We start from the raw sequence: 16644 nt of genomic DNA on the forward strand, positions 1-16644 counted from the left end.
TATTCAATTTATTAAGTCTTGTTATTAAATGAATAACCTAATCCACACGAACGCTGAATCTGTAATTTTGTACTTTGAAGTTACGTTTCAAATATGTGAGTCACTTTTTTTTTGTACTACAGGAAAAAAAAATTAAATTAAAAGCTTGTTAATGTTCCTTCAGAAGAAATGGTGCCAAATCGGGTTGATGGAAACACTTTCGGCACATTTTCATGAGATACATGCAATCCTGACGATGTTTTTATTCACCGCCTACATTAAGATGAATTAATAAAACATTTAAGTATATTAAAATTTATAAATTATTGGCCTAGATTTGAACCATAATCTTCAGTTTATCGTTTCGAATCTGCTGCGACTCCAGTGTTGCGCTCCGCACGTGCCTCCTCAGTAATGTGGTCTAACTGCTCGACCATACCTTCTAACTTCTTTTTTATTATTATTTTTATTTCATATAACTCTTAAGATTTTACTTCCGTTATTATCACACAATTGCCCTCATCCCATTCACTTGAGTTGTCACTCATTGGCTCAAGGTCCTTGGCGATCTTTTTGCTTTTTAGTGGGTTACTTCCGCGCCGACATACGGCTGGGAGATTAAATATAAAATTTTAGTGAAAATAAAATTAGCAAGTCTCATCATTATTAACGAGTTAGAGAACAAGAAATTCAGTTACCAGACAAAATAAATAAATAAATAGGATAAACTGAATTAACTTGACTTTGTTAATTTGTTAGTTCATTTAACGTTAAATTCGGTTCTAATCCAATTACGTCGAAGCTAAAAACAGCCTTTAAAACCTTTTGTCTGCATAAACACGTATTTAGGTCTGTTTCTAATCAAAAAAAATGTTTTGTTTATGTCGAAAAAAAAATATCCATTAAGATCCAAGTTTCGTATATCACCAAAAGTTTGCTGACATTGCTACAAAACTATTAATCTTGTTTCTTTTTTCAACAGGTCAACAAAAGTAATATTCTCCCGATGTATGCTTATATTTCGACTAAGGTATGTTTAGCTGTAGGGTACATTTTATGTTCGATATATTTTAATCTGAAATCGAGATTTTGCCCTCTAATCTGTAATTATGGTGCAACTGCATCTTTAGACAGGATTCAGTAATATTCTCGATCTTGTTCGAAATCTTTACATATTTTGGATTTAGTATTCATGATCATTCGCACTCACAATACCACCCAGGACATAGATAAAGAGGTCCTTTTTTATATTTTACTTTCTCCTGTCATAAATATTATTTCTGTACTTTTCCTGTTAAGCTAAAATTATTAGACTGATTATGTAACGAAACTTGGAGTTTCATTGTTAGCATGTTAACTCGACGATAGCAAAAATAACTTTGACTTTATAGAGAAATTACTAAAAATATAAAACTTTAAAAATTGTTAAATTGTTTGGGTACAACCCTTGGACTGGAATATCTCATCGAGTACTATTTTCGCCGCTTTGCTTCATTGCGCTGTAAGTAATCATACAATAAACTTTTTAAATAGTTCCGTGATTATTTTAATTTTAATCACTATCTTAAATTTACACTAAAGCTACCAGTTAAAAAGAAACTCACGTTTTATACGTTTAGATAAATAAATAATGTATCAAGTAATGTATTTTATTGACATAAGACTTTACAAGTATATAACATTTCCAGTTAACACGTTTTTTTCACTTAAAACAACATTTCATTCGTCAAGCCCAATGAATATTGCCAATTATCTGAGACAACAGCTTTCAATGACTCTCAACCAATTTTAAAGTGTTCTGAATCCAATCAAAAAACACCTGATATTTATTTTACGCACACGTTCCGTACACTTATTTCAACTCTTCAATAGTAATTAATGTTGTTCAAAATAAATAGTCAAAGGTCTATAGCTGCCTAAACTATTAATTAAATACACACCAAGAGTCAAAGATCAATCAACAATTTTACTTATTACCATATTTTGTCATTTTTAAGAAAACTGTTAGCTTATTGGAAAATTGTGAGGATCGAAGACAAATACTAAAACTAATTCTAAACGCTCTGCTTTAGGAATATCTACTAGATACATAGATATTTTGAAAGATCTTATCTAATATGTAATTGTCATTGATTTTCTTCATTTATAAGGAAACGTCCTCAGCTCAATGGTTTAAGGATCGCCTAGCGATGTAAAAAGTCGCAGCGTCGATCCTGACTCTTTAGGCTATTGTCATCGCCACTCCTAAAACACTTGTGTTAAGAGTGTGGATGACGCTACGCTAAGCGTTAAGACGTTAAGCTTTAATGGAGGGGTAAATAGGATAATTAGTAATTGCTTATAATGAGATATTGTTACTAGTATTTTTGAAAATGTAAAAAAAAATTAGTGTAAAAATCGCTGCAAATCAAACATGGCTTTAACTCAAAATCACAGTGACGTAAGAACTTAATTAACTACAGTAAACCGATTCGTGTTGATCAGAATTTTAATCATTATTCTTATGAAACAAACACCGAAATTCTCGCCAGCTCCCTGATCAAAATAATTATACTATGTCACAGTAATTTCGGTATATACTTGTATTACGTATTACATAACTGCTTCAATTCCGTTGGTAACTCGTTAAAAGTTCGAAATCTCATAAGTTAATCATAACTTGCTTGCGTTAGTTCAGGAGAGGGTCAAAGAAAATGTGTTGACATAGAAATTTTTGACGTATGAGAGTGAGAATATTTACTAAGGATTTAGGATCGTTACCAGAACGTACGATAAATATAAGTGTACAGAAGTAGTTTTCGAGCTAAATTTTTCTCTAAATCCTCGGAAGAACAGATCAGTCTGGGGTTTGCTCACTCTAACTTAAGAGTTCTTTGATTATCATTGTATTATTCGTTTGAACACGTGCGACCGTAGCTATACAAAATATAATAGGTTTAGATATCTATCCATTCCCTTGATCGTGCGTATTCGAATCTTAAATACAATGGACCGCAAATAAGACTCATACAAATTTGTCAAACTGGCATTGAATCAGGTCCGATATAATATAAAACAATTCGTGACAATGATGTTTCATAGAACTTGGTTATTTTCATATTATTATGTCATAATATATATTATATATATTATACATACATACCTCGTAGATCGCAACTGCCTTTGGGATGTATTTTAACAAACAAAGTACCTTCTTTTTTAGTTAAATATTAACGTCACAACGTAAAGAAAGCAATATATATGAAAAATGCAAATTAAATGAATTGATCGATCTGTATACATACCAAAAACTTTGTTTAATATGATTATTTTAATTAAATTATATATTATCACAAAAACTATTTAAGCCAAAAAAAAAATTTAAACATCCATTCTTTAAAGTTGTAAATATACTTTGATAATTGAAACAAGAACATTGGTAGACGTACATTACATCTACATTGGTAGACACAATCTCAATTTCCCCTCTGTAGCATCTTCGCTACGTCTGACACTATTTTTAAATAAGAAATCTGGTGGAAAAACAGTAAAATGAAAACGAAATGATTCTAGTAAATTTACCTGAAAAAAATAACAACTAATATCACCCTGTTAATTGATATTTTTCAGATAAATTTATTACCTAAAACTGAACGTAATCTAGTCTCCTTTCATTATTTCCTTTTCGTATTTGAAAGCGCAAGGAGTAAGCGTCAAATTTCAGCAAAAAAACGATCATATTTGTTCCATCCACTTAAATCCTACCTTCAACTAAGGAAGGTGGATCAACAGTGAGATATAAATTACGTCGATATTTGGTCTTATAAGCTTTACTTGCTACAAAATGATGTTCATGTAGCAAAATGAAGTCGCTTATACATATAGAACAGGATATCCGCAATATGTCGCAAGTTCCTATCAAAATATCATATGGAATCATAACATAACATATAACATAATCAGCCTGTAAATTTCCCACTGCTGGGCTAAGGCCTCCTCTCCCGTTGAGGAGAAGGTATGGAGCATATTCCACCACGCTGCTCCAATGCGGGTTGGTGGAATACACATGTGGCAGAATTTCGTTGAAATTAGACACATGCAGGTTTCCTCACGATGTTTTCCTTCACCGCCGAGCACGAGATGAATTATAAACACAAATTAAGCACATGAAAATTCAGTGGTGCCTACCTGGGTTTGAACCCGAAATCATCGGTTAAGATGCACGCGTTCTAACCACTGGGCCATCTCGGCTCATAAACACTCTTATACCAGATATCGCTGAATATATTCAGGTTTTATCAAATCGGTCTTATATAAGTTTAAGGCCAGTAATTAAACGATGGTCCATCCGTTAAATATACGTATGTTTTAATTTACGTATGTTTAATTACTATGCTAAGCGGTTTTTATTTCGTTTTGTTTTAACATTGTTACGATAAATTATTACTCAAAAATAATCAAACATCTCTTATTATACATACATATTATTTCTATATAAATAAATTAAAAGCATCCGAATATTTTAGGGTCATATGGAGACCTCCAATTTTAATGAATGTATCCCTATTAACTCAAGCAATAAGTAAGCTCAAGTGATCTAATGCTTATTAAAATAAAAATTGAAATATACGTAAACGCAAACACAATATTATTACTAATTCTTTACTTTTTTAAATTAAATTTTACAAGATAAAACAAAACCCGTTCCAGAAACGTTCATAAAAAAACTATCGCGAGACCTACATTTCCAACAATACACACATCGCGAATACGCTTCGAGTGGGGAATATCCCCACATTTCTTTTTTCCATCTTCTGTCTGAATAAATGATTCGATGTACGATATACGCATTCAGAAACCTTTAAACTACTTAGAAGTTTGAAATACAACTACATCGCTGCCACACTTCACAGTTATATTGTAATGGAATAAATTCTAACGAAATTGTTCAGTTATACATATGTAGTTCAAGTAAATTCAATCCACACAATTGTGATATTGAATTTACTTGACAGTGTTCAAGTATTGTTAGTAAACCGAATCCGAAAATGATCGTTCCGACTAATTCACTAATTACATAGAGTTTATAGAATTAAATTTACTTCGATCTATGCTGATTAATTAAAATAAAATATATGCGATAACAAAGTTATTTTATTAGATATAAATATTTAAAGTTCATCGTTGGTAATATTTTTTCATATTCGGTAAAAACTTTTCGATGTACACAAAAGCTGTGAAAGATTGAAACAATTTTCACAATTTCCTAGTTGACAAAACCCTCATGAACCACTTCGGGGTCATTATTATGGCAATAAGGATTAGCTTATCATTGAAATAAATTGAGATGTATCGATTCTAACAACTTTTTATATTTATAAACATTTAATCAATTAATCAATCATCACGGAAATTCTACAGTACATCACATGTTCATCCTACATCATATCTTACACCTACAGGTAAAAGAGGAGGGAGGAATGCGAAGAATATACATATCGTTTATGTATATTGTTTCATGTTTGCATTCCTGCTTCCCTAAGCCTAGCTTAGCCTTGGAGCAAAAATCTTACACAACTTTATACCCAAAGAACTATATAACACACTTTACTGATACATAGTAAGGCAGAGCTGTTTCGAGTAAAACTATTGCTCAGCAATCGGATCACACGCTGATAGGAATATATGAAGCATACGGAACAATAAATAGAGCAGATATTATTGTCTGTGCGGCAACAATGAATTTGCAGCTCCACTAGCTAACTAATAGGGCTACAGGTTTTGCCTTTTCATCAATAAGGTTGACAGTGCTCTAAACAACTCGATAGAGAATTACACCATCAATATCGTCTTAAAGAACCGAGACACGATGTTCGAGCTGACTTATCCGAGGTTTCCGATTTTTAATTCGATCTTACTTCGCGTAAACCTTGTTAGCGCGGGATCTGCAACTGTATCACAAAGTAAAAGAAGAAAAATATACAGATAGTTGGATGTAGAAGTAACTGAATGTAAGTAAGTCATAAATTGTGATATAAATAAGCATTCAAAAAATGGCACAGACTCGAAAACTTTTTTTTTTATAAAAAAATTATGTTTATTATATTGTCACATATTATAAAAAGGTATAATTCGTTTTTTGTCTGTAGGTGGTCTTTTCCAGACTTAATGATCAAATACCAAAAAAAAATCACTGGTATAAACCTACATTATTCCTAAGTTCTATAGAGTGTAAATTATATTTATGTCATTTAATTTTCTTTACTAATAATGAAACTAATTTTAATAATAAAACGGTCAATATATTACGTGGATTAAGTACACATGGCTAAAACTTTTTATTTTTAAATCTGAAAGCTAAGTGAATCAAAAACCAGTACAGTGATTGCAAGCTTAGATTAAACTGATATCAATCAAACTAACATATTTAGATAAGATTACATCGTAAAAAATAATGAAATATAAATAAATTAACAAAAGCTTTTATTGTTTTATCTAGTGTGTGTTATCGGTTATATTTAACAATTAATCATTGATTGCATCAACGCTGCTTAAAGCGTTATAATCCGATTGAATATTATCAGACACAACGCTAACGCTACAGCCGCTGTACCGCTGTAGTATCTCGACTATGACTATTAAACAGAATACATATGCACATATGCGTATACATACATCATTAGGATCAAAATTACTGCTAGTAGTAGTGATTTTGAATTTTTAAAAATATTATATAAGTTTTTCGTGCTACTCAAATGCAATGAAATATTATGATTGTAAATATCACTTTTTATGTAGTATCTAAAAAAATATGAATTATCGTAATAGACATCAATACGATGAATCATCTTGTAAACTTTCAAGCTTCTAAAAAAGTCAGCACTAATGTGATAAGTCTTGCTGTGAAATATCTTGTTATATAACTCGCTTTGATCTGCAATGATCGAGTTAAATCTTTGCGTACTTCAATTGATCCAGCCTTTTATGTCTGGTACGCAACGCCGGTCGAAGCACAATTGACTCCCAAGACTAGAAAAAATGATAAAAATGTTAAATTTTTTATATTCCAAGTAACAAAGTACGCTAGTAACAAATTTCTTAATGTGTACAAAATAACAACAAACATTATTTCCCTTAATCAATTCTTCTGAATAAGATATCCGTTACTTGCAGGACGCAAAACTAAAAAACGAGAATTATAAAATAGTAGAGTAATAAGAGTTATTAGTAGTAGTTTTATTGTATAACAAATACAGCTCCCAACTTCGAGCGCCCAAAGTCTTCGCCTCATTTGCCTATCTTGACGGACCGGCACTGGAACTAGGTAGAAGAGCTTAAGCCTTGGCTGCAATGCTTTACAAAACTAGCGAGCCGCCCCGGCTTCGCACGGGTGCAATTCTGATACTAAATATACTACAGAATGTCTTACAACGTTCACAGTTTTTCAGTCGTTAGACAATACAAAGCGCTATTTTCCTCCGTTTTAAATATGTAATATATTCGAAAATATTCATTTAAATTACATCCTTTAAAGGGCCATACTAATCTATATTGAATGCACAATATATTTAAGGATGTACTTAATTGGATAAGGATTAATGCTATATTGCTTAAAAACGCTTCCAAAATAAGCCACATTTCATAAGAGATAGACATATACCATCTCGGACTTTTTTGAAGACCTTTTTAAGGTGTACAATACTGTAGTACATTATTTTGATCTATCTCGTAGGATTCAGCCAGCGTTTGCAATGTAAACGCAAAAAATGTGTTTATTTACGACATCACTTCAGAAATCTCTAAAATTATCAATGTTTCTCTTGTGTATTATACACATAAACCTTCTTGAATCAATCTATCAATAAAAAAACCGCATCAAAATACGTTGTGTAATTGAAAAGATCTTAACATACACAGGGATAGACAGCGGTAAGCGACTTTGTTTCATACTACATCGTAATGATGATAAATTTTTTTTAATATTTTATCGGATATTAATATATGAGGTTTAAAACTTATAAAGAAATACATACTTACACTAAAATATATAGAATACCAATTTATGTAGATTCTAAATCATCTAAAATGAAAACAGAATATTAGTAAATCATATTTTTAAATGCAAAATTCTACGATTATTAGTTCTCCTGACTGATTTCGGTCACGGCGCACATTGCGCACATTTCTCAAGCGAGACTAGCCAACTACGCAGGATATTTTATAGAGCACATGTGCATGCATACACAGGCGCACTCCCTACTACGACTTTACGTGCTCTCCGAAGCATAGGAATGTATATACTTCCAACTTCCAAGCCCCAGTTTTTTACTGAGAACATTTCGACAGAAAAGCCTAATAACTTTTTATCGGGTGGACCTGAAGTTTGAATCCATGAATATGCGACCTTACATCTAGACATTAGACCAACAATTTTAGAAATATTTTTTTAATAATAAACAATAAGATATATAACCAAGTTCGCCTCAAATCACTCAGATAGTAGCAGTCCATTGTCCATATGTTTTATATGCTACGTCGTAGCAATATAAGATATCAAAAGAGGAAAGACAGATACTTCTTAAATTTGCAAAAGAAGGATGTCAAAAGAATTTTGTGGTTAGTTTTTATTAACACTTATGCCATATATTTCTTTTTTCAGTCAGTATACAACATAAAAATCAGATAAGCTTCGATCAATATATTGTTAATCGAAGCAGATAAGTTATAAGCCCCACTAAGATTGATTAACAATTATAAAATAAAATATTATTTTGCGAAATTATATTTGACGACGGTATTGGAAACAAAGTTAAAACAGTACTTTAAACTTTAAAGTAACTTGCAATTCCAATAGTTTACTACGTAGGATGATTTTGAACGTTCATTTTTATTTTCGATTCATCAAAAATATCCAGTTCCTTCATTGATTTTTCAAAGCTTGTATCGCGAGCATTACTCTCTTGTAGTACTAAGTCGTCGTCGTCTCTTTAACCGATCAAGAAGCAGTACAAGACAATGTTGTTTACAGATTAAATTACTTGTGTGAGTGGCATACGTATAATGTCTACACTTTGTTTGTAGGAGAAAATAGTGTCCTCAGCTGACTCTACCAACCAGTATTTATAGCTATTTTATGATCAGTTGTAACTGTGCTATATTTAACAACGTTACGATCAGTTATAAGGTTAAAAGTGGTATATGTGGCACATAAAAATATAAATTAGAAAAATATTCTTTATTTTCAATAGGTAGACGGAATGTCATATGCCATGTGATAACAAGCCGTTACCGCCTATAAATATTGGTACAATAAGAAATATCAATCAACTTTGCCAACTAAGGAGTTATATCTCTTGTGCCTGTAATTAAGCTGGCTCACCTACTCTTCAAACCGAAACTATAAATACTTTTGTACTACGTAGTTCTGTTTATCGATGACATAAGTGATAAACACAAAGTAGCCCTATCAGATCTTTGTGCATGCTCCCCTATTGTACAGTAAAATGCCAAGTAAAAATCTAATCACTTTATTTCTGATTCCGGCATTTAAAAGACCGAAGTTGTTTTAATTAGATAGTCCCTTATCTTGTTTGTTAAGCAAAATTTAATTAGCGTGACTTGTTAATAAAGTCGGCAAACAACGGTCCAACAATCCGTTACCTGTAAAATAATGTCGGAACAAACTCATAATTAACCACACTTGAGTTAGATGTACTTGTGTTTTAAGATTTGTAGTTTCTTATACATTTTGTAATATTGCTGTCCAATTGAGTTTTTTCTTTAAATGTAACAGATATAATTGTAAGTAATTCGGCTTCCTTTTCCGATTAGATGAAGAATTATAGATATGATAATAGATAAGTAGGAGTTAAGTGGTCACCAGCATTTTTGGAAATATATCAGATGAGAATGGATTAGCTTTGTCAAAACTTTCGAAGGTAATACAGATGCAATATACCTACGATATAAATAAATTGTACCCTGTACCCAGATTCTAATGAAAATAGATACGCAAATGATAATTAATTAGTATAATTATAATATTCCGAATGTTTCCTATACAGAATTTACCTTATTATAAAAATCTACTTGCCTATAAAAGTGGTTTATCAGGTTAATTTTTATATGTATTTTTTCTAATTAGTAAAACGGCTAAAAAAAAATAGTAAAAAATGCATAGGTGCCACATAGCGACAGCATATTTTCAATATTATAAGGCGATTTAAATTAATTTTTAAGTTTAATTAAAAACATTACTCAATGGAATTTAATGAAAATGAATTGATCTTTGATAAATTGTGCGTCTGATTAAATTAGTTTGGATCAATATAATAATATACATATACTTCAGATATGCGAGACCTAGAAATCCTCCACGAACATACACTAACACGTTCATACTTTTAAAGACCCAAAAAATAATTGTGACGAGCTAAAAAGGAGAAGAATATCAAAATATGGACATCCCAAATCTGATATGTATTTATATGGTAATCAGAATCACAAAGTAACTTATACTAAATAAGACATTCATCGAAATTTATACTTGTAAAGTCTTCCTAAGTATTGGCAATGTACCTGCTACCGATACCTTGTTTATTGATTTTAATGTTAATGAATACTTTGGCTTGGTAGAATATATTATAAACTATTTAATATTATTCCTATTATATGTTATAATATCATATAATACAGCGTTATTAATATAAGAAGACCTAAAAATAATACTATGAACTGGGAATAATTTTTAAATGGGCTTGGGATCACATGTTTATTAAGAATATTTTTGCCAAATAAATTACCTTTCATATTTAAATTAAAAATAATGCAAATTAAACTATTTAGATAACTTTGTATAATTTACTTTTGAAATGTATTCATTTTTAGTTTAATTTACTGTCTATGTTTTCGTTGATTCGGCTAAATAAACGAATCTAATATTACTTATTAACACAGCTTCAAATAAGTATGTTTTATTTATTACTATTTTATATGTTGATATTATTATGCTATTACACATCATTCATTCGATATAAAGTAGAATATATTACAGGCTAAATTTATGTAAAATCGTAAAAAATTAACGATTATCACTCAACCGTTATATCTATAGAATAGATCGTAGTAACGTATTTAGCGAGTACTGCAACTGCCAAAAAACCTTTATTAAAAGAATACTTTCACAAAAAAATATTTCATTTAATATAACAAACAAATCAGAAGTAAATCAACACGTTACGTTCAACAACCCAACCCTCGCCCGTTATTCGTTGTTCTGACAGAGCCGTTAGGGTTCGGTCTGGAGTTCAGGATTGTTTACGGGGTGACCTTGAAGCCACGGTACTCACCTATGATTCCGCACATGGTCGGTGGTCGCCGGGCTCGGGAGAGCGCGCGGCCATCTCTCCGTTCACACGAGTTCCATCACCACAGCACGAGTTCACTGCACGTCACTCATATCAATTCTCCGGGATGCAGCAGAGAGTTGCGTGCGAACTCTCCACGACCGCTTCATTCACTGGCAGGCCCGGGCGAAGTGTATGGATTGCGCAGACTCGGACATGCGTTAGGTACGCCAGAGACCTCTACGATCCACTTTCTCGGCCACGCATTTTGCCGGGTTGGGCTCATCTCAGAGGTCATAGGGTCGCTCGAACCTAAGAATTCGTCACCACAAAATAAACACCCACTCGCTTACGGACTTGTAGGCGTAACTGACGTATAATAATTGTACTGCTGCTTAAGTTTATGCGGTAAACAGAACATCGCGAATATTTTAATAAATAGAAGGCGGTTTGAATTCATTATGGAAATAAAATTTATAAAATAATATCTTCTAATTTTTCTGCTAATAAATACGGGTTGGTGTCGAAACGAATTTTGGACTGTAAATTTTTCATATAATGAGCGAGTTTGTTCAGAGTCTAGACTATAGACTATCGTCGTTATCGCAACATCAATATAACATTTTTCGAACTTTGAGACTATACAGCCAAAAGTAATTTATTTCCATTCTATTAGAACCTGTATTAATAAGTTTTTTAAGCCACAGTTTCTTACTTAAGCTGACTTACCTTCTTTCATAAAAGTCATAAAAAACTTAGACAATAATATGCAAATTTTAATACCACTGAGTGATATTATTTAAAACTTTTCTTCGGTGTTGCTTTTCTCTTTTTTTAAGAATAAACCAATTAGGTTACTTTATTAAATATTTATGAAGAATGAGACCAAATACAAAATAAACATACCTATATGTTCAAAGAAATATATGTACCTATGTACTTATATATTTAAAGAAATTCTCTATTTTATAATTTGTCCCATACACCGATTGCCCCTTCATAGAAAAAGGGCAACAACATAAAACATTATAAATAATTGTTACTTGACGGTAAATTAGGTACATAATGTAAAAATACTAAATATATTAATTTTTAAAGGAAGATGTTATAATATTATATTATAAGTAGACAACCTTACAAAAAAGGAACCAATACAACTGTCCTTTATCTTTTTTGTAATTGGAATAACTCATTTGATCAGTTGTCACACATTTTTGCATGTATTCATCTCAAACGATATGATTATCTTCGTACTAAAATATATTAAGCTAATATTTTAATAATATAATAAATATATCTGATTCTTTAAAGTCTCCCTCGCCTTAAGTCTATGCATTCATAAATCGCAATACATAATTTTGCAAGAGGAGAATATTATCTTGATTTGTAAAAAAGGGCCTATTCTTGACTTATAGTCTCTTTTCTCCACTCCCCAAAAAATGTGCCATGGACACATCTCTCACACGACCGTCACAGATCAATATCCATTAAAAACTTTGAAGAGTAGTTATTGACCAAGCCAAGGGCAAAGAATACCGCTGTCTAATTAAGTGTTTTCTTTTCCATCGCCAATCTGACTATTTCAATCGCCAAATGCTACGGCTTTTCTGAATTTGCAAGAAACTCGCTAATAATGAGGTCTATAAATAAAATTATTTTGAAAATACCTCACACTTTTACTATGTATGAAAAAAAAACTGTTAGATATAAAAATATACATAGAGATATGTAACGTAAAAGTTTTAAATAGCAATATGTTCAAACAGTAAAATTATTCTATTTTATTTTTAAACAATACTTATGTTTATTGTAATAGTATATAATCAAATAATGATGTACATTGAATTATGTAAAGGTCATGCATTAATAAAAAAATTAAAATACCTTTCCTTTCGCGTTGTGCAAAAAGAAAGGAATTATATATGAAATATTATTTACTGGTATCCCCGATAATTTGAAAATTTTAAACCGATTAGAATTTAATACTTAAATAGCAATCATTTAATTTATATAATTATAGTAGTCAAAATAAAGAAGCAATTGTAAGCAGTTACTTTGCATTACTTTGAAATTTAATGTAATTTATCAGGCACTTCAATTTTTTACCCTAGAGTTCTGTGAACTCACTAATGAAAAGATAAAGTTAAATAAAGTTAGATAAAGTTACTCATAAAGTTCAATTGGTAACATATAATGAAAAGTAATATTAAATTACAGTGATTTAACCTTTTCATAAATTGGTAATACCCGGTGATAGAATTTTAACTTTCAATAAGCAAGTGTACCACTTCCATATCGAATAAAGAATTTTGACTTTGACTTGACTTGACTTAGTCAGTAGCTCATTTATTAAACTATTATTTTATATTATATCTAGTATTTATAACTTATAATATTATGTGAGGTCGTCCCATACTAATTAACTAATTAAATGTTGCTCTATAGAAAAATTAAACAATTCGTTCCAAATAGTGTTAATGTTTCTTTTGGTAATCTTTGTTTTAATAAAGCAAACACTGTCAGTGTAAGAGCGCCACTGAATACAAGCCACATGTTTCAGTCGTTTGGTGTCCAACTGTATTAAATGAAAAACTTAAATCATTTTTCCACTTTTTAAATTACATGCAGTACATGATATATGTCAGGAGAAAGACGACAAACGAAAGTTTATGTTTATACTTTTACTCAGAGATACTGCCTCGTACCAACATCGAAGTTTAATTGTACTAGTGGCGCCTCTTAATATGCAATAATATTTTATGACAAAATAAATATTTTTGAAATAGATTTTAACGCGTATTATAATTAAATTAATATGCATTAAAATATGATGTAAATTAAAAATACTCTAATGCGTAATATTTAATAATAATGAACATGACTTATTAATAATACATATATTAATTTTTTGAAGTGACAACATTTTTAAATAATATGTCTCCTTGTTTATAATCTGTATGTCTTTTTTAACTTGATTCTTTGCCGTGTCGTTTCGGGTACGTTGGATTAATCCGTAAAAATCTTCGATAGCGACAGATATTCTATTTGCTAAAAGTTAACAAATTGTTCTTAAGTTATATACTATTTTAAAACAATGATTATTTCACCGATAATAAGTTTTTGTGAACTCAATATTCACCGCGGCAAATTGACGTTCAGCACACATAGAGCGATAACCTAATGTGTTCCAAACAGTGAAATAAAACGTGCTCTTTTGGATTTCAGCGAAGAGTGCCAGTATGAAGTACAATAAGCTGGTAACGTCCTCCAGGAGGAAAAACAGGAAGAGGCATTTCAGCGCCCCTTCACATATTAGAAGAGTTCTGATGTCTTCTCCTTTATCCAAGGAACTGAGGCAAAAGTTCAATGTTAAATCTATGCCTATCCGCAAAGACGACGAAGTTCAGGTAATGTTAACGTTCTCAATTATTACTCCATCATTTTAATAACGCATTTTAATATTTTAGGGACCATTTTTAAAGCCTTCAATGTACTCTAATAAAAATACAATTCCAAAAAAATGTACACATTCAAATGTGTTAATGAAAGGTTTCAACCCATCTTGTCATATCTCTGTTTTAACACACATGTGGTGTTTTTTATGAGACATTTCAATATCAAACCTTACCATGCTTTATTTTGCTGAAATGCATCATATCTTCAGAATGTCTTTGGTAATATCAAAATCAACCTTAAATTTTATTATGTTATTAAATTATTACTAAGTAATTAATTAAATAAACTTAAATGTATGAGTAAATCAGTACAAAATAAAATGATGACGACAAACCATTCACAGACTGTAGTTGTTTGCTGCAACTGAGAGGTGTACTTGTGAGGTTTTCTCACGAGTTCCCTGGACGTGACAGCGATACTACACCATGGTTCAAACTATGGCTCTGATTATTTTGACCGATCTCATACATTATAATACAATAATTATTATAAACTAATTGAGTATGAAATCATTTTTACATTAAATGCATTGTTTACAGGTTGTACGAGGACATTACAAAGGCCAGCAGGTTGGCAAAGTTGTCCAAGTGTACCGTAAGAAGTTTGTTGTGTACATTGAGAGGATCCAGAGAGAGAAGGCTAATGGTGCCAGTGCTTATGTCGGCATCCACCCCTCTAAGGTTAGTTAGAAACCATGATCATTTTAGATTATAAATTTGTAACAGCGTCAAAGTATACTGTAGTATTAGAATATTATTTATACTTTTTTTATTAGTAAATATAATTAAAATCAAAATGATGATAAATTTTAACTTAGACAGTGTCATCATGACTTACTAAGGCAAGACCGAAGTTTGCATAGATACTGTTATTGCTGATACACTTCCATGGCTCTGATTATTTTAAAATAAATTAAACATTATTATTCTAAATCCAGCAAAGTTTATGATTAATATAAATTATTTTCAGTGTGTTATTGTGAAACTAAAGATGAACAAGGATCGTAAAGCCATCTTAGACCGTAGAGCAAAGGGCAGATTGGCAGCTCTCGGTGCAGACAAGGGCAAATACACAGAGGAGACTGCCACTGCAATGGAGGCCTCGTAAACATAGATTTAAGACCAATAAAATACTAAAACTCCATTAAGTTTTATTTTATTAATTCCTTAAAAAATATTTCTGTAAGCTGGATACATGACATTCACTAGAGCATCTTTTGTGATACTTTTAATGATATTGTTGTTATTAGGAATACTTGTGGATATACTGTTTCATTTAAAATAGTCTAATATTACAGGCAGTTAATTTACATATATAAGAGTTTTTGCATTATTTTTATTAATTGGTAGGTATACTGGCCACTAGTAGTAAGTGGTTACTACCACCCATAGATGGTTGGTGTTGAGATATTATGTCCTTACTTTATGCCTGTTACGTAGGTTCAGTTCCGTCAAACCCGAAGATGAACTAAATTTTGCTGATCAATAGTTTATCTGATGACTGGCTGGTCTAACTTACCCAAATGACCTTTGAGACCACCAAGTTCCCTTAAAAGAGCTGGTTACAAGTACAATATGAATATTTTCTAAATTTAATGAAAAACCTGTTGTGGTCTGTGGTAATGATTGAGAATGATAATTATCAATTAATAAACAATAATCATCAAAGCACTTCAACTCACGGTATTCTTGCCTGAATTTGAACCCATCATCAAAGCTTAGTCCAGATATGTTTATAAAAAAACTTGATTATACTCGCCGATTTGTGCAGGCTTTTCAATCTCTAATCAAAGTATTAAATTTGCTAATCTTACTCCAAGCCAATGCATAGATACTTAAATTTATGTATTTTATACTTGGTGTATAATTTTTTTATAATTTATTTA

The 16644-nt window shown here is 31.1% G+C and overlaps 2 protein-coding genes across 2 annotated transcripts in view; one reads left to right on the top strand and one right to left on the bottom strand.

Annotated features, from left to right (window-relative positions):
• LOC113400806 (muscarinic acetylcholine receptor DM1) overlaps positions 1 to 11459 on the bottom strand; it is a 90680-nt gene extending 79221 nt beyond the window's left edge. Inside the window, exon 1 of the mRNA XM_026640475.2 lies at positions 11307 to 11459. The gene's annotated coding sequence lies outside the window, so the exon portion shown is untranslated. The remainder of the gene's footprint in view (positions 1 to 11306) is intronic.
• Positions 11460 to 14206: 2747 nt separating this feature from the next.
• Positions 14207 to 15900, top strand: LOC113400811 (large ribosomal subunit protein uL24). The gene is made up of 4 exons (XM_026640482.2): positions 14207 to 14299; positions 14529 to 14710; positions 15299 to 15439; positions 15729 to 15900. The coding sequence occupies exons 2-4, from the start codon at positions 14543 to 14545 to the stop codon at positions 15864 to 15866; spliced, it is 447 nt and encodes a 148-aa protein (XP_026496267.1). The 5' UTR covers positions 14207 to 14299; positions 14529 to 14542; the 3' UTR covers positions 15867 to 15900.
• Positions 15901 to 16644: the final 744 nt, after the last annotated feature.

This window comes from Vanessa tameamea, chromosome 11, assembly GCF_037043105.1.
Source record: "Vanessa tameamea isolate UH-Manoa-2023 chromosome 11, ilVanTame1 primary haplotype, whole genome shotgun sequence".
NCBI lineage: Eukaryota > Metazoa > Arthropoda > Insecta > Lepidoptera > Nymphalidae > Vanessa > Vanessa tameamea.